General features: G+C 42.8%; 1 protein-coding gene across 1 annotated transcript; it reads right to left on the bottom strand.

Moving 5' to 3' along the window:
- Positions 1-1,425: 1,425 nt before the first annotated feature.
- On the bottom strand, positions 1,426-10,894 carry LOC118078084 (vomeronasal type-2 receptor 26-like). Its single transcript, XM_035101813.2, has 6 exons — positions 10,680-10,894; positions 8,902-9,193; positions 7,020-7,883; positions 4,741-4,968; positions 3,150-3,276; positions 1,426-2,324 (listed from the first exon to the last, which is right to left on the bottom strand). Exons 1-6 carry the CDS (start codon positions 10,892-10,894, stop codon positions 1,426-1,428), a joined length of 2,625 nt encoding a protein of 874 aa, XP_034957704.2.
- Positions 10,895-27,299: the final 16,405 nt, after the last annotated feature.

Raw genomic sequence — 27,299 nt, forward strand, 5'->3', positions numbered from 1 at the left:
CGGGTTTTTGAACCGGGAAAGGTGGGGTATAAATAAAAAATTATTATTTATTATTATTATTACTCCGATAACCACATTGCCTGCCCACACCTGCCATGAGCCAAATTTTCATACGTAGATGGGGCCATCAATATTTTAGTCATCTGATGTGACAATTATATTAGATGATGTGTCCCTTTCCCTGCGCCTCAGTTTAACTAGCAATTTCAGTGGAATTTGAAGCAAGGCGAGCTTCTGTTAACTATCAACTATTTGGTTGTGGGGGACATCAAACTAACAATTCGGAAGTCACATTAAGATCCTGGTTTCTCTTCTGAAGCAATATCAGTAAATGTTCCACACTTGATATCACTTAGGGTACCATATCCGTGGGTGTGTTGTGTCTGGAATGGCCTGACAGTTGAAACGTCTGCTAGGAACACCATTGTGAATGTTCCCCATCACTGTGCTTGGTTAAAGAGACTTGTATTTTTTTTATTTTTTTAAAAAAAATCTAAACTTGGGTGTGAAATCCTCCCGCAAGAGTAAGACTCTGGAGTCCTTCATCGTAACCACCTCTATAGTAAATCTCTGAATATATAACAAAACAATAAGATAAAAAAACAAAGGTCTTGTTCAGTTCTTTCTCATTATTTGCTCCCTATCTTTCAGCTCAGGCTTCAGCACAATGATGTAAAATTTGGGGACAAATATTCAATTACATTATGTAATGAGCCTCCTCTTCCTCCGCTCTCAATTTAAGTAGCGCTTTCAATGCAACATGAAGAAAACTGTGCCTCCATTACACACCAGCTACATGGTTGGGCGAACTTTTCTCCAGAAAACTAACAATTGGGAACTCACTTTAAGATCTTGATTTTTCTGCAGATGAGAAATTGGGACTTGCCCTACACTTGATGTCACATGCAATGTCATGTGTAGTGCAAGTGGACGTGGTTTGTGTGGGATGTCCTGACAATTGGAGCACCTGCTGGGCAAATTATGGAAAGAAGAAGAAGAAGAGATTGGATTTGATATCCCGCTTTATCACTACCCGAAGGAGTCTCAAAGCGGCTAACAATCTCCTTTCCCCTCCTCCCCCACAACAGACACCCTGTGAGGTGGGTGGGGCTGAGAGACTTCAGAGAAGTGTGACTAGCCCAAGGTCACCCAGCAGCTGCATGTGGAGGAGCGGAGACGTGAACCCGGTTCCCCAGATTACAAGTCTACCGCTCTTAACCACTACACCACACTGGCTCTCGGAGGTTCCTCACCCAAATGCTAGTGTGACAGAGCATTTTAACAGTAAAAAAAATATATCTAAATCCACATGTTTGAATAGCTTCCTCAAAAGAGTAACACTGTGGACTCAATCATAGTAACTACCTCTATCATAAAACCCTGAAGTACAAAAAACCCAAAATAAGATAAAATCAAAGGTATTGTTCAGTTCTTTCTCATTATTTGCTCCCTATTGTTCAGCTCAGGCCTCAGGACAATGATGTAAAATTTAGGGGCAAAGATGCAGCCCAACAATCCAGCACTGGAAGACAAGATGGAGAAGATCTCCACCACCACCATGGATTTCCCTTTGGTGCTCAGGTATGTTGGAACAAAAGACAGCCAAACACTGCAAAACAGCAACATGCTGAAGGTTATGAATTTGGCTTCATTAAAGCTGTCCGGTAATTTGCGGGCTGCAAATGCCACAATGAAGCTGGCAATGGCCAGTAGACCCATATAGCCCAGGACACAATAAAACATAGTCACAGAGCCTTCATTGCACTGCACAATGGTTTCTTCTGTTACCAAGTGCATATGTAGTTGGGGGAATGGGGGAGAGGTCATCAACCACACAGTACAAATACTTGCTTGAGTAAGAGAGCAGGAAAGGACAATGGCATAGGCCAGATGCTTTCCTACCCACTTCCTCATACTGGACCCTGGCTTGCTAGCCATGAAAGCTACAACTACAGTGAGAGTTTTGGCCAACACAGATGAAACAGCCAATGAGAAGACGGTGCCAAACATTGGTTGGCGAAGAAGGCAGGTCACTTTGCCAGGGTGTCCGATGAACAGAAATGACGAGAGGAAGCAGAGTAGGAGTGCAATAAGGAGAGCGTAGGTGAGATCCCTGTTGTTAGCTTTGACAATGGGAGTATCTTTGTATTTAATAAAAGTTCCTATCACTAACGTTGTGAGTATTGAAAATGAAAGAGCAAGTGAGGCCAGGCAGATTCCTAAAGGCTCCTCATAAGAAAGAAAGCTGATTTTTTTTTGGACGCATCCATTTTTGTGCGTGTTTGGATACTGATCGGCTGGGCATCTGACACAGTCATCCATATCTAAAAAAGAGGATAGGGTCAAAATTCAGTGGCAATTCATGTGTGTTCTTTGCTTTCATTGATTGGAACAGTATAATTTTAAGGGAGCTGGTGGTCATATAACATTATTTGAATTATCCTTTGAGTTTTCTGCTGAATCTGTCATGTTTGTGTTTAAACCATTTAAACTGCCACTCCATGCAGCCTGCACATGGAGGTCTTATTCCAGCGGAACCAATACAGTATTGGGAGCAGAGTACTGGGCATCAGTGGGCTCTTTGTGTTGCTGGGGAGACCAGAAGAGGCATGGTAGACCACAGAATGAAAGCATGCCCAAAACTCAAATGAAATGAGGCTGGCCTTACATAAACCAATATCATGGTTGCTGAGTGGGAAACTTCACACTTTTCCTGAGACACACCCATGTCCGTCCCTGGTAAACGCCAAAGCATCTCCCTCTTTCTGTGGAGTTTAAACAGCAGGTGCTCATTCAACGGATAACCCTCTGTAGATTATAATGCTTTTGCCACCCCTTCTTTCCTGTGCAATAATGCATAAACTCTGGCCTAATTTCAGCCAACATGGATTCTGTGTTTCATTGCAGTCATACACAAAAGCCCCACTCATTCGAGATGTGTGCGTAGCACTTTCATACCTATGTTCATAGTATTGCCCCAGGCTTATTTGTTTTTGAATATTTCCTTAGTGGAAAACAACAGAAAAATATCAACACACCACTCCAAGCAGAATAGTGTGGATCTATGCAAAATGTAGTAATTACATTATTTTAAATAGATCCAACACAATAATCTTTACAAATATTGAACAATGACAAATCTCAAGTACCATTTTGGTCTGAAATCTTCCCTTCTGGACATGGAGTACAATCGTAGCAACAAAATTTTTGCCCTTCTTTCCTCTTCTTCTGATTGCCAGGGTGGCAGTAGTCATTGCACACAGAAATGGGCAGCACCTGTCCAGAAATAGGAAATAATTTCATAAAGGAGTGAAATTTGCTTTTAGAAAATTCAGTCACTTCAAATAAGAAAGCGAACCTCATCCCATCCTAAACAAAAAACAAAACAAAAAACATTAGAAAGGTGTTTCAAATAAAGCACAGCCATTGGCCCATTTCTTTTGCCAGGAAACCCGAAAAAAGGCAAGACACAAGACATGGGTTAAGCTAGGGCCACTATATTATCTTTAACCTGAGGTACCAGCACATATCCTAAAGCACATATCTGCAAATGAAGCCAGAAGAAACAAATTGACAGCCTTTGCATTTCCCGATGGGTTCATATTTTGAAGCAATATTAGCTTCGTGTTCAGACCTTTAAACCTCCCCCTTAAATAAATTCACACAGACTCAAATTTCGGTTTGGTTTTTGGCAGAATTTAGGCCACAACTTTATTGATTACAGCAAGTGAGTGGTTGCATAGGCTCTGGTTCGACTAGCTCCCTGCACCCTTGCAGGTAGCGCTGACCCAGGGCACCAGCTTAGGTCAGCCTAGGGTGAAAACCTGGATAGGCGGAAAGCCGGGCACAGGCTATGTCCACCACCCAGATGTCCACCTGGACTCAGGCACGGGCACAACCCCCTCACAGGGTTAACCAAACCATTTGAGGCCCTAAATTCCTTTAATGGGATACCATTCACAAAGGGTTGGCGAGAGCGTTCCCCCATCCCTATCACCTGAACCAGAGCCTATCCGCAATGTTACAAGTTGTGACTATTTGCTACATGGCAGGTGAAACCCAAATGGCACCAGCCAATCAGCCAAGTGGCCGTGCCCCTGTCCCAACAACAGATGACACACGACGGCATAGCAAGGTCAAGCGTGCAAGCCCTAAATGTAGGGAGAGGTGGGCGGGTGTTCCGATGCATACACCGAAAGAGGAAGCTCTGGGTCATATGCATAGGAATATATAGGTCCCTTGATCCAATTAGCCTGTGTCCCATTGGCCTGATTAAACCCAGCATCACGGGACCTACCAACAGGTTCTTGTGGTTATCCAATCATACCCACCCACAACACAGGGTTGGTTGCCAGGTCTCACCACAACATATGCCCTCTTTAAGGGAGGACATGATCGCTCTAGGAATGCAAGAAAGTTTGGGGTTTTGATAGCCCTATTTAGACACAAAAATGAACAGATATTGGATTTTCAACTGAGACATGGGTACTTTTCATTTGAAGCAGAGACAAACTGTATTTTCCACACACATGAATTTTATCTGAACCATTCTCAGCTCTGCCATACATACATGAACTGTAATAAATATTATTAAAACTTCATTTTGACTGAGAACACCGGGGGGACGGGGGACGGGGAGTTGCATCCAGCTAGCTTTCCAAATTTGATCCATGAAGCTATCAAAGATAAAAGTGGTTAACTGGAGAGGGCATTAACTCAAAGCAATCCTAGTTTTCAAACCTCATTAAAACCTTTGTTCCATATTATCATGTCCTCATGAATGGTGAATTCTTCTCTGTTGGGAGCATTGGGATCCACCCATCCCACCTTCAGTCGAAGGTAAGACTTGTTTGGGAAGGTGACCATGTTCATGATGTCAAATCCACCTCCCATTTCTCTTTTATTAGTAAAGGACACTTTTTCTCCAGCTGAGTTGTTAAAGGAAATGTCAGGAAGAAAATGGTGCAGCTAATTGAAAAAGAAAGATGAAGGGGAGAGAACATAATGGAGGTATTGAGCAAAATGCCATGATTTACAAAGACCTTTCTTTATGAGCATTAATTATGGAGCTTCACTTTACATAGACGGGGTATAAAAAAATCACGTGTTTTGACACAGCAGATGGGGACTTCGGGGGAAGGAAGATGGCGCACTGAATGTCTGCTCTCGGCAAGTTGCTGACAGGGATACAGTGGTGGTACCTCGGGTTACAAACACTTCATGTTACAAACGCTTCTGGTTCCAAACTCCGCTAACCCAGAAATAGTACCTCAGGTTAAGAACTTTGCTTCAGGATGAGAACAGAAATCATGCTCCGGCGGTGTGGCGGCAGCAGGAGGCCCCATTAGCTAAAGTGGTGCTTCAGGTTAAGAACAGCTTCAGGTTAAGAACGGACCTCCAGAACTAATTAAGTTCTTAACCACTGTATTTGCCTAGTGATTGATCCTACCTAAGAGATAAAACTCAGCTATCAAATTCACAGGGAGTTAAACTTTTAAGCTCTGAAAAAGCCATTTTCTACATCAGGAGGCTTTCAACTCCTGGAATCTTAGATAAAGCTGAGAGACTTAAGAGCAGATGACATAAGGAGAGTTAATAGATATAAAATTGAGTTTTTTGGAGGGAGGTAGAAGAATGGCTTGGGAAACAAATTTTAGATTTGTATTAACATTTTTGTGTTTAGATGAGTGTCTGGGTAGAGGGCCGCCTTCCCTCCTCTCTTTGCTCAGAAGCACCTCGTGGCAGAGGGTGCTCTGAGGGGGGGAGGGGCGGAGGGAAGCCCAGACACTAAAATGGAACCTTTGAAGTGCTGCGCCTCGCAGGTTCCTCTTGTGGCAGGAGGGGACTTGTGGAGGGGCAGTACGAAGAAGGAGGAGGATTAAGTGAATATTATAAGGATAAAATTTGGGATTAGAATAGAAAATCCTCCATGATCAATTAGAGAAGGTAAGAAAACCAGGAACAAGAGAATCGAGGAAGCCACAATTACAATGTTAAGAAAATAAGAATTGGAAAATTTTATTTTTATTTTTTATGTGTTTTTGTTTTAATGTTTGTTTAAGGGTTATGCTAAAGGAGCAGCTGGGGGGAAACCAATCCTCAGAGCCCCTCCATCCCTGTCCTTTCAGTGGCAGGGAGGGGATGAGGGGGGAGGGGGGAGGTCAAACCCAGCCTTATAATGGACCCCTTTGATTCTCAACGCCCACGGGTACTACTGGTGGCAGAAGTGGACTTGTGGGGGGAGGGAAATTGGAGGGACAGATTATATATTGTGTGTTTTGTTTGTCTTGTTTGTATAAAAAACCAATAAAAATTATTTTTTTAAAAAAGAGCAGATGACATAATATATTGCCAAAAAGTCAAGGAAAATCCCTAATGGGCATAGGGCCAGCAAAAGCCTCCCTTTCTCTGAGGTGCTTATAATTTATGACTGAGAGAAGCTTGTCTACTGATGGAAGTTGACATCTGTTGTATGAGCTACTTCCTGGCTTTAAGAAGTGAATTAATCTGATACATTTTTGTTTGAAGATTGGCAAAGTATTGCCTAACAGAAAGTAGATAAGCTGGATATCATTCTTGAGTGAATATTTCGAAATTTTTATTTTATGTTACTGACAAACAGAAAATGAGAAGTCCTTTGATTTTTAATCTTTTTTTCCTATTTTCTTTTCTTCTCTCCAATTTTTTGGTTTTCCTTTGGTGGTTACTCTTTCTCTGTTATTGTATTTATTTAGATTAATTATTTTAATTAGATTAATCTTATTTTATTGCAGTATTAAAAAATTAATAGAATCATATTAAAAAGAAAAAAAAGACACAATAGATGGAAGATGTGTTATGCATTAAGTAAAAATAAAATCAGTGAAATGTACGGAAGTAAATGTTAAAACATAAAGCCTTGTCACTCTGTGGTATGAGCAATACCATTGCAGTATTAATTTGCATGGAAATTGTGATGAAATCTTTTTGTTTCCATTAAATAATCATATTTTTCTTGCTCTTAATTTCTCGAGCGTTACCTGCCAAGGCTGCAGATTTTGAAGTTTTAATCTTCCATGCCTCCCCCTTGCTCTCTGTGTCAATGTAGACAAATGAATGGCATTCAATGTATGAGCCACAACATAAATAGCATTGTAGATACTGTAACTATGGCCAGAGAGCTCCATTTCAAACAGAGACCTTGGGAGACTGTCCAGGCTCTCCTCCCCAGTACACACTTCATTGGTGTCCATTGGTGCACTGGGATTTGGAAATATACAGTCAAATGCTTGCTCCCAGAAGACTTTGAAAAAACCTTCTGCCTGTGTCCAGGAAGGGTTTATGCTCTGAAGAAATTTCCCGAATACTAGTAGATTTTGTGAATGAACTGTGAACAATAGGGCACCTTGGAAAAGCTGAAAATCCAGAAACCTACAAATTCCTGTTACTATGAAATCAGTCTGGGCTGTCAAGATCCACACCCTTTTTAATCCTGCGTTTTCCTTATTGGTTGGGTCTCGCAAAAATATAATAAGTCTCAGTGCTAAAATAGTTAGAGATTCTCCATAGACAATATATGTAGTGACTTTGTTATCTCTGAATGGCTTATACATATTGACGGCTACATCTGCCATCTCATCCAGGTTATCAAGATGGATTTGTTGTGTGATTCTTTGTGTAAAAGCTGAACAAATTCCATTTTGAGAAAGCAATGGCTCTAGGGTCTTGAAGAAATATTCTCCACTGTTATCATTAGGAGCAAAGAGCCCAACCCATGTCCAACCAAAATGCTTAAGCAAACGGATAATCCCTGTGTACTGGTGGGCTTCATTGGGCACCATGCGATAAAAGGATGGGAATTGACTTGTGTCACTCTCCTCTGGAGGAAAGGAACCATATGCCAGCTAAAAAAATGTATAGATGTTATGAACCTATTTGAAAACAATTCATTCTGTTTCATAAACAACAAAAAAAGATTCAGTTACAGGTAGGTAAGCCGTGTTGGTCTGAGTCGAAGCAAAATAAAAAAATTCCTTCAGTAGCACCTTAAAGACCAACTAAGTTTTTATTTTGGTATGAGCTTTCGTGTGCATGCACACTTGTATCTGAAGAAGTGTGCATGCACACGAAAGCTCATACCAAAATAAAAACTTAGTTGGTCTTTAAGGTGCTACTGAAGGAATTTTTTTATTTTCCAAAAATTTTTCAATCATGTTAAATCCATTTTTTCCCAATGCTTTTTTTACAGCTTCTTTTCTCTTCTTCTTTTTATCATGTTTTTATTAGTTTTTAAATAAATAAAAAAGACACTAACAATTAAACACTTATTCAGCAGTAAATTAATGTAAAAAGGTAAAGGGGCCCCTGACCATCAGGGGTTGCAGTGCTCATCTCGCTCTATAGGCCGAGGGAGCCAGCGTTTGTCCACAGACAGCTTCCAGGTCATGTGGCCAGCATGACAAAGCTATTTCTGGTGAATCAGAGCAGCACACGGAAACGCTGTTTACCTACCCGCCGGAGCGGCCCCTATTTATCTACTTGCACTTTGATGTGCTTTCGAACTGCTAGGTGGGCAGGAGCTGGGACATAGCAACGGGGGCTCACCCCATTGCAGGGATTCGAACCTCCAACCTTCTGATCAGCAAGCCCTAGACTCTGTGGTTTAACCCACAGCGCCACCTGGGTCCAGTGTATTGCATTTTAATTTGTGATTTGACCAGATCAGTCTAAAATCCCTAGAAAAACCTGAGAAAAATAAATGTTGGGATAAAGATGAAAAGATTTATCAAACCAAATCTTATTCCAGGATGACCTATTAAAATTGATCATTAATATCAATGAGTCTTCTCTGAGTAGAACAAACATTGAATGAAACCCATAGAGGGAGGAAGAAGAAAAAAATCCCTGTGCAACCCTTCATACCTGGGGAATCTTGTAGAGACCTAATATGTCTACCATATGGAAGGAAGTATCAGTGCCAAGTCCCCCAATGATGGATATGAGGGTTTTCTGGGTGTCACATTTATAGTTGGGGATGAATCTACCCATTTTGAAGAGGAGGTCTAATGTAGTGCGGTAGGTCATCCTTGCATCAAAATAGCTGTCATAGATGTGGAAGCCAAGTGTGACATTGTGCAAAATGTTGGGGTTCTTATTGATTTCTTTCACAGCAAATGCCAGGGCAAGGACATGTTGGTAAAATTTTGTCACCGCACTGCAAATGAAGTAAAAGTATTACAAAAATGAATATAGCCTTGAACATTGAACACATTCCGTTTCAAATTAATTTCAGGGATAAATTAGTGCTGGACAATGATTATAACATGTGATGAAGTAGAGAGAACGGCGACTGTTTGTCAGAAAAGTAGGGGTGAGCAACAGGGGACAAGGCAGTTAGGCAGAATAGGAATGTGAACAGAATAGAAACTAGTGGTCTATTTGATGCAAGGGGAAGTAACACTCTCCTGCCTTCCCAGAACTGAGCATCATTTGTTTTCTGTGAAGGAGGGTTGGTGGGCTATGGTATAGGGAGCAGAGAAAAGTTACTAAGCAAAGGCTCTTGCTACACTCACACTGAACTGAGCTCTCCGCTACTTGGCTCTCCTCCTACCCACTGAGAATAAAGAATAATGGGTGAATCTGGAAATGTATCTGCATTGTTCAGTCTTTCCGGTTTTTTCAGTGCCGTGAATGGCCATGATATTCTCCCCTGACTTTTCTGTAGGTTGGGAATGTGTGGAAACTGCAAACTCTACTGCCAACAAATATTCATTTTAACTTTTAGGAAAAGAGAAGTATTTTGTGTTGCCGTAAACTAATGCAGAATGAAAAAATAAATAAATAAATTTAGCAAATACTACAGTGATTCCAGGTACCGGTAGTTATCAGCTAGCCTCTCAAACTTCCAGAACTTACATTTTAACTCCAGGGAGTTTCATCAAGGTGTAACTTCTCCCATGGAGCCTTTCCAGATCAGGAGGCATTGAAGAAATGTTCAATGGAAAGAGAAACACCCTCTTCAATGTCACCAAGCTCATACTCAACAGTTAAAACCTCACCCACAGTGAAACATCAAAGCACCATGAACAGGAGATATAATAATCAATCGCAAGGGAAGAAAGCTTTGGAGAAATTGGTGGAACAGATTGGAACAGAAACTTAGTTACATGTTTGAATTTGTCCTCTATATTTCTTTATTTATTTATCTAGTGACTTTAGTTTTCACCCTTCTCTTCCCCAGTATCTGCACTGCTGAAGAGTACAGTTTTTAGAGAGAGCGCCATGAAAATATCTGTACTGTAAAGGGATTGAAAATACAGTTTGTGTGGAGAAAATTGAAAATACGAAGTCTCCTTCTGTACCCCTTTAGAAAACAGAAAGCATTTTTCTTTTAAGAGAGAAGAAAATTAGTGTTTCCTGTCTGCCAGCTTAGTAGACTGTAAAAGACTCAGGAGGTGACTGAAACTGAGGAGTCCCTCAGGGGTAGATAAACAGGATTTTTTGTTAATTATTTCAATCATTCCTTGTGAGCTGGTAAAATACTTTTAAAATTGAAATATCTTTCACCATTCCACCATTCAGACAAAAAATGTCTCCCATTGCAGTTTCCAAATAAGACAGACCCTCTCCCTTGGTTTCTTATTTAAAAGAGATGAGGCAAGAGGAAATGGAGGAATGTTTGGGGCATAGGAGATTCTTACTATGAAATATCGAACAGGTTCTGTTTGGGGTGTTCTTTGAAGAAAGCTTCATAGAAAATATAATAGATATGAGAAGTAATTCCACCAATGATGAGGTCCCCTGGCTGGTACCACTCATGTGGAACATGAATAGGGTCATTCACAGGGCACCTCATGGTATTAGAGGTATCAGAAAGTGGAGGTATTAGAAACAGGAACATCAATAGCAGCAACATCGGGGCTGCCAAGTTTCCTTCTGAATGCAGACTTTCTTTTGTTCATCCATACTAGCTGCCTTGTAACAAATGCATTCTTTGAATACTATCAGATATTTCAAAATCAGTAATTTAATTGGTAGAGCTCTGCCTGCCTCCAGCCCCTACCCGGTACATGTATCAGTATGTGTATTTACTTATAACCCTTTTCAGGCTTGCTGCTTGTTTTCTAGTCGCTTGCAGGAAGCATCTGGAGGTTTGACTTGTTGAAGAAATTGCTGTGATTGGGATGATTGCAGGGTAGGTTTATGAATTACTTCTTCAGAGTTTTGAGTCTGAGTGGCACTTCTCTCTCCCCCCCCCCCAGGTTCTGATCCTAAGAGGCAGAAAAAGTGAGCGAAAGGCTAATGACAACAGGAAACTCAGAGTGAAGTCATTGGCTAAATAGCAGTGCTATGTGTTGAGATAAAGGACACATCCCAACTAGGGTTGCCAGACTCAATAGAGGACAGGACTTCTGTGCCTTTAATTGCCCTGCTCTCTTTTGAGTCTGGAAACCTTAAAGAGAAACCAGCAGACCCTTTGTTTAATTTCCAAGCAAAGGGTCTGCTGGTTTCTCTTTAAGGTTTCCAGACTCAAAAAAGAGCAGGGCAATTAAAGGCACAGAAGTCCTGTCCTCTATTGAGTCTGGCAACCCTAATCCCTACTCCATTTCTTTCCTAGCCAGGTGAAACCAACACCTCTTTATGCAGTAAAGCTGTAGTATTAAAACAGATGTCTTCACTCACTTGCATGAACCAACAGAAGGTATTGCTGTGTTGGAGGAATGGGCAAACATTTTCAGCCTGAGGACTGAATTCCCTTCAGAGTAACTTAGTCCAGAAATCATAGTTAGTGCAAAATTCAACAGCACAATTTCAGGCAGGAGTGAAATTCTGCCTGAGCTCAAAGATACGCCCCGGCTGCCAGTTTGATTCCAGGCTACGGTCAAAGTGTTATTAATCACAAAGGAAGTCCTTAATTGGCACTAGTTTACTTAAGGAACTGCCTTCCTTCACATGTGCAAGTTCAATAACTTCCATGAGCTGTGGAAGTGCTGTGCAGTGTCTGTTATGCATTTTTCGGGAGCTGTTCCTTTAGTGCTACACAGTCTGTACTTTGGAACCCCCTACTTATTGACATTCAGTATTGCAGGCGCATGTGCAGTATACCCTGGGGCAAGTGGGGGGGGGGAATGTCACAATAGTATTCTGGAGTTGAAAATGGCCACAAGTTTCTTGATAACAGGTGTAGGCCGGCTTTGGCCTAGGGCTAGGCATTAGGTATGTATTCTGACTCAGCCTTCTGGCTGAAGGCTGATGTTGAACAGGGTTATGCCTGGGCTAGTGTCATCTCAAGACACTTGTGTACTAAGCTGTTCCCTCCCTTGCTGCCATTGGAAGTTCTATGGCCCACCCACTTCCCAGTGGGACTTCAGTACAGAATCTTCCACGCAGACTCCTTTACTTTGGTACCGTGAGATATCACGCCTTCTCAAAGGAGTGATGCACCATCTCACCCCCCCACCCCAACACTGTACCAAGCATATTTACATTGCACATTCATAGTAAGTGTACTCTTTTATGTGTCTGTCTTGTGGTCCCATCCAGACATATGATTTGTTTTGTTTTGTTCTTGAATTTGTGTGACATATACTACTTTGCTGGGGTAAAATACTAAGAGTGCCTTTGATGTACCAAAAACTTTGTTCAATAATTAAAGTACCATATTGGATTATCCCATGTTGGATTATTCTTGTCATGCCTAGGCTTCCTGCCATGCCCACATTTAATGGTGGGTGTTCTTTGATGATGATGATGATTGATGATGATGATGATGATAATTTATTATTTATACCATGCCCATCTGGGTGGGTTCCCCCAGCTCCTCTGGGGGTTGTGAAGAAGTTCAGAAAGAGGGGAGAGAATGAGGCATGGCCTCTCCCAGACCTCCTCATGAAGAATCAAGGAGACTAAAGCATCATTTGACTTTTTGACTGCCTTCCTACAAGGCAGAAATGGGGTAATGCTGGGTGCAAGTCTCTGCCAAGAACAAGCCTCCGAAAACAATCCAGAAGATTCTTCCTTTAATTTGGACAATTGGGTAAAACTAGGAGGCACTCTCTGGACAAGATATGCAACTAAGATTGCAAATTTAGAAAAATTTATAATAAGTAAAAAAAGAAATAGCCACCACATTGAGAAGAGCATATGCTCCCTCTCCATATTATCCTACAAAGGATTTTGGGGCAGGGAAGAGTCTCAATCCCTTAAGTTTAGCTAACCAGGTTGAACCCCCCCCAGCCCTCATGCTGCCTTAATGACACACCCCTCTATTGCCTCCCTAGACAAACAGATGGCAACAGATTGGGTCCTACCTTCCAGAGTGGTGTAGTGTGTGTGGCAGGAGTGGGGAAGTGTCAATAAAATGGTAGTGGTGGTGATAGGTAATGGGACTCCACCTTGCTCCAAGAGGGTGAGGCAACTACCATTGTAACTGCTACTGAAATGGATGTGGGGGCTCCATTTAGCAGGAGAAATGCTTACACATACTACAGCAGGGCAGCCCTCAGCATGCCCCCATGCAGTCCTTTTGCCACCTTCTCAAAGCCAGGTAAGCCAGGTGGGTTTTGGGAAGGAGGCATGAGGCTCTGGCAGAGTCCTAGAGCCCTTCACCATCTAGTTCTAACTAGGTGGTAGGTTGAAATAGTTTCTCCTGCTAAGGTGGGTTCCCATCATCTATTTTTATAGCAGTTACAATGGAAATTGCCTCACCGACTTGGAGCAAGGTGGGTTCCCAGTATTCATCACCATCATCATTTGATTGCACTTTCTCCAAACATACTACCCTGTACCAGAGGGTAGGGCCTGAGCCAATGGATTTTGAAAAGAAGAATCCAAATAAACATCTGGAAGAACATTCTGTCAGTAAGAGCTGCTTGACAGTGGAAAAGACTCCCAGAAGAGGTGGTGGACTCTACTTCTTTCGAGAATTTCTATAAAAGGGTGGGTGGTCATCTGTCATGCAGGGCCGTCTTAAGCACCTTTGGCGCCCTGGCGCCGTGGTGCAACAGATCCCTCCACCGCCCCCCACCTCCCCGTTTTCCAGCGTGACGCGCGGGCGGGCAGCCGGGCTCAGCGCGCAGCGCGGCCGCCAAGGGCGATGCTGCGTGACGGGTGGGCGGCCGAGCTTGCTGCGCTGCGGAGCGGCCAGCAGATGGGCAGTTGCGGCTGCATGGCACCTCCCTGGAGGGCCGGCGCCGTGGCGCCTTGCGCCACCCAGCCTGGCCGTAGAGCCGGCCCTGCTGTCATGGATGCTTTAGATGAGATACCTGCATTGCAGAGGGTTAGACTAGATGACCCACAGGATTCTAGGATTATTGTATTCTATAAAAAGTGGGGGAAATGGCTTATCTGAAAAATAAAGGAACATATTTGAAAATCAATCATCCCAAAAATAACAAAAAACAAAGCACTATAATAGCAAATATAAAAACATGCCAAAAGCAACATCTGAGTAATATAAATATAAAAAGATTGCAAAATCCACATTACTTCTCCTGGTAACAACAAATATGACAAGGGAACTTAGCAGTTTCACATGGTCCTAGAAAGACCTATCTCATGATGTTCCTCACAGTCCTTCTCCTGCAGCAACTTCTAATAAGACTTTCAAATGCAGGGGCTGAGATTGTTCAAAAGACCTCCCCAGAGGGAACCTAGGAAGAGAAAAATTGGAAATGCTTCTTTGGCTCCTGATTGTTTCTGTGAAGTCACAGGCAATGTCAGTTTTGAGGCAAGTGGGTGCAGTTTGTCAGGAATGGCCTGACAATGGCCTGTTGCACTAAACTGGACCCACCAGCCAGAAGTTCCTGCTCCATGAGCTAAGATGACAGAGCATTTTTACCTGCTTTAATTTCACATTGCTAAACATTCCAAAATCCCTCCCACAGAAAAGTATCACCATGGAGGAGGTTCCTTGATATATAGCAATACAATACATTAAAGAAAAAAGATACAGTTTACATCTTTCTCCTTATCAGTTGCTCCCTGTTGTTCAGCTCTGGCCTCAGCACAATGATGTAGCATTTAGGGGCAAAAATGCAGGCCAACAATCCAGCACTTGAGGATAAGATGGAGAAGATCTCCACCACTACCACATATTTCCCTTTGGTGCTCAGATAAGTTGGGACAAAAGACAGCCAAACACTGCAAAACAGCAACATGCTGAAGGTAATGAACTTGGCTTCATTAAAGCTGTCTGGTAATTTGCGAGCTGCAAACGCCACAATGAAGCTGGCAATGGCCAGGAGGCCCATGTAGCCCAGGACACAGTAAAACATGGCAACAGACCCTTCATTACATTGCACAATGGTTTCTTCTGCTACTGAGTCCATGTCTAGATCGGGGAATGGAGGAGAAGTCATCAACCACACAGTACAAATACTTGCTTGAGTAAGAGAGCAGGAAAAGACTATGGCATTGGCCAGCCGTTTTCCTACCCACTTCCTTGTGCTAGATCCTGGTTTAGTGGCCATGAAAGCGACAACTACAGTGACAGTCTTTGCCAACACACATGAAACGGCCAGTGAGAAAACAATGCCAAACATTGGTTGGCGAAGAAGACAGGTCACTTTCCCAGGGTGTCCGATGAACAGAAATGATGAGAGAAAGCATAGTAAGAGTGCAATAAGGAGAACGTAGGTGAGATCCCTGTTGTTAGCTTTGACAATGGGAGTATCTTTGTATTTAATAAAAGTTCCTGTCACTAAAGTTGTGAGCAGTGAAAAAGAAACAGCAAGTGAGGCCAGGCCGATCCCCAATGATTCGGCCCATGAAAGAGAACTGATTATTTTGGGGATGCATCCAGTTTTGTTCGTGTTTGGATACTGATCTGCTGGGCATCTGACGCAGTCATCCATATCTAAAAAAGAGGATAGGGTCAAAATTCAGTGGCAATTCATGTGTGTTCTTTGCTTTCATTGATTGGAACATTATAATTTTAAGGGAGCTGATGGTCATATAACATTATTCGAATTATCTGTTGAGTTTTCTGCTGAATCTGTCATATTTGTGTTTAAACCATTTAAACTGCCACTCCATGCAGCCTGCACAGAATGGTAGAGCACAGAATGAAAGCATGCCCAGAACTCAAATGAGGCTGGCCTTACCTAAACCAATATCATCGTTGCTTAGTGAGATTCTTCATACTTTTCCTGTGACACACCAGTGTTCAATCCTGGTAAACTCCTCAGCGTATTGTGTGCATCTCAATCTTCGGGTGGAGATTGATCAGCATGTGCTCGTTTAGATTCCAATTATCCATTGACACTAATGCTTTTCCCACCCCTGCTTACCTGTGCAATAATGAATTAAAGTCTGGCCTAACATTGATGATGAGTGTGTTTCAATTGTACTTCCTGATATGTGCACAACAAAAGACATTTCAGATGAGTGGGGAGTGCTTTCACATCTGTGTGTATAGCATTGAACCAGACCTATTAGTTTTTGTATATTTCCTTCAGAAGTTACTGTATAACAGCAGGAAAATATTACCACATCACTCTAAGCAGGTTATGTGGATATTATCTGCTCCCCTGGGACTCTGAGGTGGGACCAGGGAGGCTGTCTTCTTCTGGCAGGTCTGGGGGAGGTGATGGAAACCTGGCACTGCCTACCTCCAGACGTGTGAGGCTCTCAGGTAAGGGCAAGTTGTGCCGCTTAGCCATTCAGAGGCAGGGGCTTGGGGACTGTGGCCAGGTGCAGACCACCCTATAGGCCAATCATTGGGGGGGGGGGGAAGGAAGAGTAGCACTCTGACTTCAGACCTTGCTATGGTTTATGTGGGCCCTGTATTTTGTGCCAGGGAGGACTTTCCCCATGCAAGTACATTGGCTGGCTTGCATGGTTTTGCCTACCTCATAGCAACCCTCACAACTTTGGAGGATAAGGCATTGGGCTGGATCCTTAATCACAGGGATACCCCATAAGAGGGATCCAGGAGGACTGGCTCTGTCCGAGTCCCCCAGGGGACTGATACACCAATGGAGGCCTTTTTGGGTCGTGGAATCAAATCCATCTCAGGGGCGACTCCCCAGCACAAGTTTGACTCACCCAGGTTCCTACCAAGTAGCAGGTGGGCTGCCAAACTTACTATTTCCTGTTAATCAATAAAGTTGTGCCCTAGTTCAACACAATACCAGTCTCCTGTGTCATTCATTATGCGCCTATACTGGCAAATGCAAAATGTAGTCATTAATTCTTTTACATGCATATGACGCAATACTCATTAGTAGTATTCAACAACTAAAAATGCCATATACCATTCTGGTCTGAAATCTTCCCTTCTGGACATAGAATACAATCATAGCAGCAAAATTTCTTCCCTTCCTTCCTTTTCTTCTGATTACCTGGGCGGCAGTAGTCATTACATACAGAAACGGGCAGCACCTGTCCGGAAATAGGAAATAATTTCATGAAGGAGTGATGTTGCTTTGAAAATTCAGTCACTTCAAATAAGAAAGTGAACTGCTCATCCCATCAAAACAAACAAACAAACAAACAACAAGAAGAAGAATTGTTTGGATTTGATATCCCACTTTATCACTACCCTAAGGAGTCTCAAAGCGGCTAACATTCTCCTTTTCCCTCCTCCCCCACAACAAACACTCTGTGAGGTGAGTTGGGTTGAAAGACTTCAGAGAAGTGTGACTAGCCCAAGGTCACCCAGCAGCTGCATGTGGAGGAGTGGAGACACGGACCCGGTTCCCCAGTTTAGGAGTCTACCGCTCTTAACCACTACACCACACTAGCTCTCAAAAAAGCTGTTCCAAATATAACACAGCCATTGACCCCTTTTCAAAAAATCAGGACCCCCCCCCCAAAAAAAAAGGCAAGACACAAGACATGGATTAAGATACGGTCACTTTATCAGTTGTAACCTTAGGTACCACCACATGTCCTGAAGCACATATCTGCAAATGAACCCAGAATAAACTAAGTGACAGCCTTTGCACCTCCCAGATGGATTCAGATTTTGAAACAATATTAGCTCTCTAGGAATGCAGGAAAGTTTGGGGTTTTGATAGCCCTGCTTAGAAATAAAAATGATTAGATCTTGAATCTTCAACTGAGACATGGAGACTTTTCATTTGAAGCAGAGACAAACCATAATTTCTGCATACATAAATTTTATCTGAACCATTCTAAGCTCTGCCATACATACATGAAATGTAATAAATATTATTAAAACTTCATTTCAACTGAGAAAATGGGGTGGGGGAGTTGCATCCAGCTAGCTTTCCAAATTTGATCCATGAAGCTATCAAAGATAAAAGTGGTTATCTGGAGAGTGCATCAACTCAAAGCAATCCTAGATTTCAAACCTCATTAAAACCTTTGTTCCATATTATCATGTCCTCATGAATGATGAATTCCTCTCTGTTGGGAGCATTGGGATCCACCCATCCAACCTTCACTTGAAGGAAAGACTTGTTTGGGAAGGTGAGCGTGTTCATGATGTCAAATCCACCTCCCATTTCTCTTTTATTAGTAAAGGACACTGTTTCTCCAGCAGAGTTGTTGAATGAAATGTGAGGAAGAAAATGGTGTAGCTAATTGAAAAGGAAAATAAAGGGGAAGGGAAAACAACGTAATGGAGGTGTTGAACAAAATAGCATGATCTACAAAGACCTTTCTTTATGAGCATTAATTATGGAGCTTCACTTTGTTTTGTTTAGTTGTGTCCAACTCTTTGTGACCCAATGGACCAGAGCATGCCAGGCACTCCTGTCTTGCATTGCCTCCCGCAGTTTGGTCAGACTCATGTTCGTAGCTTCGAGAACACTGCCCAACCACCTCTGTTGTCCCCTTCTCCTTGTGCCCTCAATCTTTCCCAACATCAGGGTGTTTTCCAGGGAGTCTTCTCTTCTCATGTGGTGGCCAAAGTACTGGATCCTCAGCTTCACGATATGTCCTTCCAAGTGAGCACTGAGGGCTGATTTCCTTCAGAATGGATAGGTTTGATCTTCTTGCAGTCCATAGGACTCTCAAGAGTCTCCTCCAGCACCATAATTCAAAAGCATCAATTCTGAGACGATCAGCTTCACTTTACACATATATAATATGAAAGTCAGCTGTTTTGACACATTAAATGGGGAGGAAGAAGATGGCAGGCAGCAGCGGCGCGTGACACCCACATGCAAGGGGACGGGGCAAGCGGCAGAAAACAAAGGCATCGCACATGAAACCCCCACCACCACTGGAGTGACCCCAGCCTCAAGCGGAGGCTGTTGCGTCCTTCTGGCACCCCCCTCCCCAGATCCGAGCCTTGCAAGGCTGCTTGGTGTGGGGACGCAGTGAAAGCAAAAGTCACCTGGCTTGGTTGCTTTGTTTGTGTTTTGAAAGACACTCGCTGCTGCAGTGCTCCTGTTTGTGCGTGTTGTGTTTTCCTGTGGAAGGTTCCGCTCCCAAGTTCGGCCCCTACCCACATCTCCAGTGGGATGGAGTCAGCCTTTGCCCCCCCCCGGCTCCCCAAGCCAGTGCCAGCTGCCCCCAGTTCAATATGGTAGTTGTGGGAGGCAGGTGCGCAGCACCGGCACCAGGGAAGTGGCATTCCCGCCTCCCAGCTGGTGGGCCATTTTGTCACCCCCCTCATGCATGACACCCAGGGTGACCCGCACCCCCGTACCCCCCTTCCTACACCACTGGTGGAAGGTTGCCTCCACTGTGTTAAAGCCTCCCTTTCTTGAATAATGTCTGAGATGGTTCCAATTTATGACTGAGAGAGGTTTCTTTGTGAACCAGTGGTAATTTCCGTCAGATCTGTGAACTACTTTCTGGCTTTAAGAAGCAAATTAATCTGAGGCATTTGTGTTAAAAGATTGGGGAAATAATGTGTAACATAAAATTGATCAGGTAGATGTCATCCTTGAGTGAATAGTTTGAATAATTTCTATTATGTACCTGTCAGTTAGAAAATTGGAAGACCTTTTTATTTCCCCCTTTTATTCTTTTGTTCTAATTGTTCTGTCTTTGGGGTTCCTTTTGTGTTTTCTTTTCTCTTTCTCTCTCTCTCTTATTGGTATAAGCTTATTTCATCTTATTTCATTATTTGAAAAAACCTTAATGATATACCAAAGATTAAATAAAAATATTAAAGATGAAATAAAATCTCATAAAGAATTACCAACACTGTTGAAGTATTATTTCTGCATGGAAATTGTGATGAAATCTTACGTTGTACTTATTGTTTCAATGAAATAGTCAAATTTTTCTTGCTCTTAATTTCTCGAGTGTTACCTGCCAAGGCTGCAGATTTTGAAGTTTTAATCTTCCATGCCTCCCCTTTGCGCTCTGCTTCGATGTCGACAAATGAATGGCATTCAAAGTATGAGCCACAACATAAACAGCATTGTAGATACTATAGCTATGGCCAGATATTTCCATTTCAAACAGAGACCTTGGAAGACTGTCCAAGCTCTCCTTTCCAGTACACACTTCATTGATGTCCATTGGCTCACTGGGATTTGGGAGTATACAGTCAAATGCTTGCTCCCAGAAGACTTCGAAGAATCCTTCTCCCTGGGTCCTGGAAGGGTTTATACTCTGAAGAAATTCCATGAAGACTAGAAGATTTTGTGAATGAATTGTGAAGGATATGGCACCTTGGAAGAGCTGAAAATCCCAATACTTAAAAAGCCCTGATAATGTGAAATCAGTCTGGGCTGTCAGGATCCACACCCTTTTAAATGCTGTGATTTCCTTATTAGTTGGGTCTCGCAAAAGTACAATGCCTCTCAGAACTATAATTGTCAGGGATTCTCCATAGACGATAAAGGTAGTGACTTCATTATATCTGAACACTGCATACATATTTAAGAATACATCATGCAGTTCATCCAGGTTATCAAGATGTAGTTGATATGGGATTCTTTGTGTAAAGGCTGAACAAATTCCATTTTGAGAAAGCAATGGCTGGAAATTCCTGATGAAATATTCCCCACTGTTATCATTAGGAGCAAAGAGCCCAACCCATGTCCAACCAAAATGCTTAAGCAAGCGGATAATCCCTGTGTACTGGTGGGCTTCATTGGGCACCATGCGATAAAATGACGGGAATTGAGTTGTGTCACTCTCCTCTGGAGGAAAGGAACCATATGCCAGCTAAAAGAAATTGTACAGATGTTATGTAGTAATGTTAAAATAATTTTCTAACCTTCTTTTAAAACAGCATTCTGATTTGCAATTTGACCAGATCAGATTCACATGCATGGGGGGGGGGGAATGGAAGAGGGGATAGAGATTTAAGGTTGGATCAAACTAAAACCTATTCAGTGAAGACTCATTGAAATTGATCATTAGTATTAATAGGTCTGCTCTGAGTAAAATTGCAGAGTAAATATTACCTGATGGATCCACGCTGAGTAGAATAAACCTTGACTATAGACCATAGAGAATGGGAGAATAAAATCCCCATACAACCCTACACATAGCTTACCTGTGGAGTCTTGTAGGGACCTAATATGTCTGCCATATGGAAGGAAGTATCAGAGCCAAGTCCCCCAATGATGGATATGAGGGTTTTCTGTGTGTCACATTTATAGTTGGGGATGAATTGACCCCTTTTGAAGAGGAGGTCGAGTGTAGTGCGGTAGGTCATCCTTGCATCAAAATAGCTGTCATGGATGTGGAAGCCAAGTGTGACATTGTGCAAGGTGTTGGGATTCTCATTGATTTCTTTCACAGCAAATGCCAGGGCAAGAACATGTTGGTAGAATTTTGTCATCATGCTGCAAATAAAGTAAATGATTTACAAAAATGAATATAGCGTAATGCTGAACACATTCTGTTTCGAATTGATTCATACTGAAATGAAAATATTTTATTTGCAATTAATGCATCTAAGCTTATAAACACCCCACAGTGCAGTGAACATTGAACACTGATGATTGATCAGAGCCATAATAATAATAATAATAATAATAATAATAATAATAATAATAATAAACAACTCTTTTGATGCTTTTGAATTATGGTGCTGGAGGAGACTCTTGAGAGTCCCATGGACTGCAAGAAGATCAAACCTATCCATTCTGAAGGAAATCAGCCCTGAGTGCTCAATGGAAGGACAGATCGTGAAGCTGAGGCTCCAATACTTTGGCCACCTCATGAGAAGAGAAGAATCCTTGGAAAAGACCCTGATGTTGGGAAAGATTGAGGGCACTAGGAGAAGGGGACAACAGAGGGCGAAATGGTTGGACAGTGTTCTCGAAGCTACGAACATGAGTTTGACCAAACTGCGGGAGGCAGTGCAAGACAGGAGTGCCTGGTGTGCTATGGTCCATGGGTTCACGAAGAGTCGGACACGACTAAAGGACTAAACAACAACAACAATGAACAACTCAACACCCTGCCCACTGTGAAACATTACAGTACCATGAAAATCAGGTAGTATGGACTCCTGTACGCCAAAAACCCAGAAATAAGTGTTCCGGTTTTCGAACGTTTTTCAGAAGCCAAACGTCCAATTTGGTTGTCTGCTATTGTTTCCAGGGCGCCTGCACCAATAGGAAGCAATGCATTGGTTTTTGAACGTTTCAGGAGTCGAACGGACTTCCAGAATAGATTAACTTCGTGAACCAAGGTTCCACTGTAATCTATAATACTCAATTACAGGGGAAGCTAGCTTTGATGAAATTGGAGGAACAGCATTGGCAGACCTCTAGTTGTATGTTTTGCATTTCCCCTTATATACTTAAATATAAGTTACCTTATATGTTTATCTATTTATATTTATTTTCACCATTCTCCCCCACAATATCTGTACTACAGAGGAATTGTAAATACAGTTTGTGTGAACAAAAAAAAGTCTATTTCTGTACCACTTTAGAAAACAAAAAGGAAATGTGACACGGAGGAGTGTTAAGGGCATGGAAGATTCTTACTATGGAACATCGAACAGCTTCTGTGTTGGGTGTTCCTTGAAGACAACGTCATAGAAAACGTAATAGATATGAGAAACAATCCCACCAATGATGAGGTCACCTGGCTGGTACCACTCATGTGGAACAGGGATAGGATCATTCACAGGACACCTGAAAGTATTAGAGGTATTAGAAAGAGGAGGAATTAGAAATTGCAACAGCAACAGCAGCAACATCCTGGCAGCCCAGCTTCCTTCTGAACTCAGACTCTCTTGTGCTGATCCATCCTAGCTGCCTTAGAAAAGGCTACAATGGATGGTGCATGTCTCTGTTAACCCTGCCCTATAATAGTGTGTGTGTGTGTGTGTGTGTGTGTGTGTGTGCTGCATTTCGTCAACGTTTAACAAATGCATTCTTTGAATACTACCAGATATTTCAAAATCAGAAATTGAATTTGTCAAGTCCAGCCTGCCTCTGGCTCCTACCCCAGGTTTCAGTATGCAGGGTTAGTTATTACCACTTTCAGGCTTGCTTGTTGTTTTCTAGTGGCTTCTGAGATGCATCTGGCGGTTTGCTCTGTTGAAGAAATTGCAGTGATTTGGGTAATTGATGGGTATGCTTATGAATACCTTTATTAGAATTTGGAGTCTGAGTGGCTCTTTTGCTTTTTCAATTCACTATTCTGCTCCTTAGAGGCATAAAAATTTATCAAATGACTTTTCCATAGTGAGCTGACAAGAGGAAACTCAGAGTGAAGTTATTGCACAAATAAAAGTGCTACATTTTGAGATAAAGGGCACATCCCAACTCCATTTTTTTTTCAAAGGAATGGGAACCAATAGCTCTCTATACAGTAAAGCTATAGTTTAAAAACAGCTGTCTTGACTGATTTGCATGAACCCACCTATTTATTACTATGCTGGACAAATGGGGAAATTTTACATTTTCATAGCAGTTACAGTGTAATTTAAACAAGGAGGGTTCCCCATCATCATCATTGCCTCTTCCCCCTCCACCCATTCCAGACAGAAAAAGTTGTCCAGCTTTCTTAGGGCTATCACCAGATAGCCCTTCCACTGCCGCTGAGTCCGAGCCAGAGCTGAGCCAGAGTAACCTGAGCAAATAGTTTTTATTTTAAAGCCAAAATCCAAGACATTTGCTTTAAAATGTAAAATCCCCCCCCCTCCCGGATGGGCATGTAGGACCCCTAAAAGAGGATGTTTGTCAACCTTAAACTAATTACCAGGTAGAGCTTTCTGACAGAAAGAGCTGTTTGAAGGTGGATCAGATTCTCACGAGAGGCAAAGGATTCCACTAAAGCATTTTAATGAAAGGTTGGATGGTCATCGGTCATGGATACTTTGAGCTTCCTGCAACGCAGGGGGTTGGACTAGATGACCCACAGAATTCTTCCCATTTCTAGGATGCTTTCATTTTAATGGGAAAAGTTGCTTAAATGAAGAATAAAAGAATACATTTGAAAATGTACAGGGCATCCAAAGCACCGAAACTGCTTTTGTTGTCCTGTACGGTGACCACTGTTGAGAGACAGGTAAAGGAAACATGTTCTTGTTAATTCTTCTCAACCTCTCAGCAGCTTTCAATACCATCAACCATGGTATCTGAAATATACTCGGAGTCAAGAGTGAATTTCATGCTCTTTATTCAGCTCATAGTCATCAAGGAGGAGAAGAGAAGACGAATGGCTCTTTTCCCCAAACCATCTGCTTATATACATTATTTACACAATGGGCCTTGCGTGATTGGCTACTTCAGGGCTACACCTGTGGGCCAATTATATTGTGGATTGACTTCTGCCTGCAGCCTGATTGGCTGCTCCTACAGGCCAATCAGGTAGCAGATTCACTTCTGCCAGCCGCCTGATTGGCTGCTCCAGCAGGCCAATCAGGTTGCGGATTCACTTCCACCTGGAGTTGGATTGGGTAGCTCCCGCTGATTCTGAATCCTATTGTTCTAAGATTCAGCTCAGTACATAACAGTATCCTTCTGGAACGACTCTTCTTTTCTGAACTAGGGGTGGGTAGCACCTCTTTGTGGTGGTTCCAGTCCTACCTGGATGGTCGTTCCCAGAGGGTATTGCTTGGGGAATGCTTTTCAGTGGAACCTTCAATGTGGGGTTCCACAATGCTCAGTTCTAATCCACACCTGGATATCCAGATGAGGAATGCGTTGGGAGGAGCTTATCCCAACGGTGTGGGCGAAGGTGTCTGTGGAAGGCACTCCTGCGGCAATGGTGCTCCAGCTGGGCGAGAACAACCTGCCGGAAGCTCCCAGCTTGCGCCTGCGGACCCACATGCAGGAGGACTTGGATGAGTTGAAGGCAGCTCTTTCGGAACTCAAAATATTCTGGTTGCAACTTCTGCCGTGACGCGAATGGAGAAGGAGTCTTTGCCCAGCTGCCACCAAGGGAGCCAGAAGGCGCATCCAGAGTGCAGTGGCCAAGAAGGTTTGGGCCTTGGGCAGGACAGTCATCCATCACCCAGGCATTACCGTACACAATGCATCCCTGTACAAGCTTGATGCCGTTCATCTGTCTGTAGCTGGGAATGATTTATGGCTGTCCTCTGTGTCAGTGGGGTTAAGGGATTGGGTGAGTGGTTGGCAGAGAGCGCATGCGCTCATGTGGCGGATAGGGTCTAGTTCAGGTGGATAGGGGTGGCAGGATGCCTAGCAATCCATATGCGTTGGGTATTCCTTTAAGAAGTAATACACGAACTCATGGCTGGTCTTCCCTGAGAGGGGGTGTGCCCTGAGCCTGAGTTCAGGGGCCATCTGGGTGGTGGCCTAGCAGGGTCCTGCTTGTCACTGTCCCAGGTATTCACCAATAGCTGACTTATGGTTGGTGCCCAGGGTCAGCGCTGCCTGCTAGGGTGCAGGCAGCTAGTCGAACCAGAGCCTATGCAACCACTCACTTGATTGTAATCAATAAAGTTGTGGCCTAAATTCTGCCAAAAACCAAACCAAAATTTTGAGTCTTGTCTGAATTTTTTTGGGGGGTGGTTAAAAGGTCTCCACATGCAAAAGAATACAGTACATATAAACCAGCCTAAGAAATTGTTGACTTCTATCTGTCACAAGAGACAATGGAGGGCACTTCCAGTGTTTAAGTCAAACCACTGTGTTAGCAGAACCAAATTTTCCTCTGTGGGGCACAAGGCTGGGCAGTGTTTGTGGAGGTCCTTGGGCTTCCCAGATGCCAAGAACCCCTCCCTCTCAGCCTCGCTTATGGGGCCCAAAGGAAAGTAGAGCTTCTGCAGTCAAGCTGTTTGGCACCAGCTTGACTGCAGAAGATGCAAGAAGGTGTACAACCATCTTGGGGACTCCAGTTTGGATTTGTGTAGAGTTTACTCCTTAGCCTTTAGCAAACTTAAAATTAATTGCTATAATTAACAAAAGCAACATAGTACAATAAGATCAGCAAGGAGTCTTGTCACGCCTTAACCAGAATGCACATCTTCTGGGGCCATGCTTTCGTGAGATTTATGTGACCCATTCAAGAGCACGGCACTCCAAAACAGACTTTTTTTTGGATGCCACAATCTTGTGCGGTTTCAGAGACGTGCTCTCACATGACAGCATGGCCCCAAAATGGGATGTCCCAATTTAACTGGGAAAGTTGAGGGGTGTGCATGTTTTGCAGTGTTCCACAGACTGATACAAATCAAGCTACCGCCCACTAACAAAGAACATTCGAACTAAGCTGACATGGACTTGCAACCAGTGCAACTTGCTCATGCACACGAGTCAAGCTACCTGTTTGTTTTTAATATATAGTTTAATCTTATGGAGATTTTACTCCAATTTCCTGGAAGAGAAGTGGAGTTCAGAACTAGCTTTAATCTCAAAATATAGCACGGCTGCTTTGTTTCCCAGAACCAGTATGATGAATCTGAGCTTCCTTTTGCTATTAGCTCACCAAGGGAATATGTTCTTGGAAGCAAAAATGGGAAAGTGTCACTCAGACTCCAAACTCTGAACAAGTAATTAATACTCCTATTCTGCAATTACTTAAATCGCTGCATCTTTCTCCCACCAGGTTAAACCAGGTGGTGTCCCGAAGGGACAAGGAAACAGTCAACAAGAAAGCCTGAACATGGTTAAAAATGAACCCATGACCTATGGAGAGATAGTGTAGGGCCTATGTCAGGCAGGGCTTTATCAATTCAATTTAAGACAACACAATCTCTGTTACGACTCAAGGAATGCATTCGTAACACTTTGATTAAATGCAGATCATAATCTCCCTCATAGAGCTGCATTGACTGAGCCATGCATCACTGAATGTAGCCTCTTTAAAGGTAGCTACTATGGATGCACAGAGCAGAATCAAATTCAGAGGCAAGCTAGGCTGCTAGGATGTTGCTGCTACTCGTGATGCTGTTTCAAATAATAACTAACCCTGTGTACTGAAACCTGGGGAAGGGACCAAAGGCAGGCTGGACT

This window comes from Zootoca vivipara, chromosome 13, assembly GCF_963506605.1.
Source record: "Zootoca vivipara chromosome 13, rZooViv1.1, whole genome shotgun sequence".
NCBI classification, from domain to species: domain Eukaryota; kingdom Metazoa; phylum Chordata; class Lepidosauria; order Squamata; family Lacertidae; genus Zootoca; species Zootoca vivipara.

Excerpts from the sequence above, each read along its gene's own strand:
- LOC118078084 (XM_035101813.2), bottom strand. The coding sequence starts at position 10,894 with ATGTTGCTGCTATTGATGTTCCTGTTTCTAATACCTCCACTTTCTGAT. Across the intron at positions 9,194-10,679 it reads AACCTGTTCGATATTTCATA|TGCGGTGACAAAATTTTACC; the intron begins GTAAGAATCTCC and ends CTTCATTTGCAG. Across the intron at positions 2,325-3,149 it reads GAAGATTTCAGACCAAAATG|ATATGGATGACTGTGTCAGA; the intron begins GTACTTGAGATT and ends CCTCTTTTTTAG.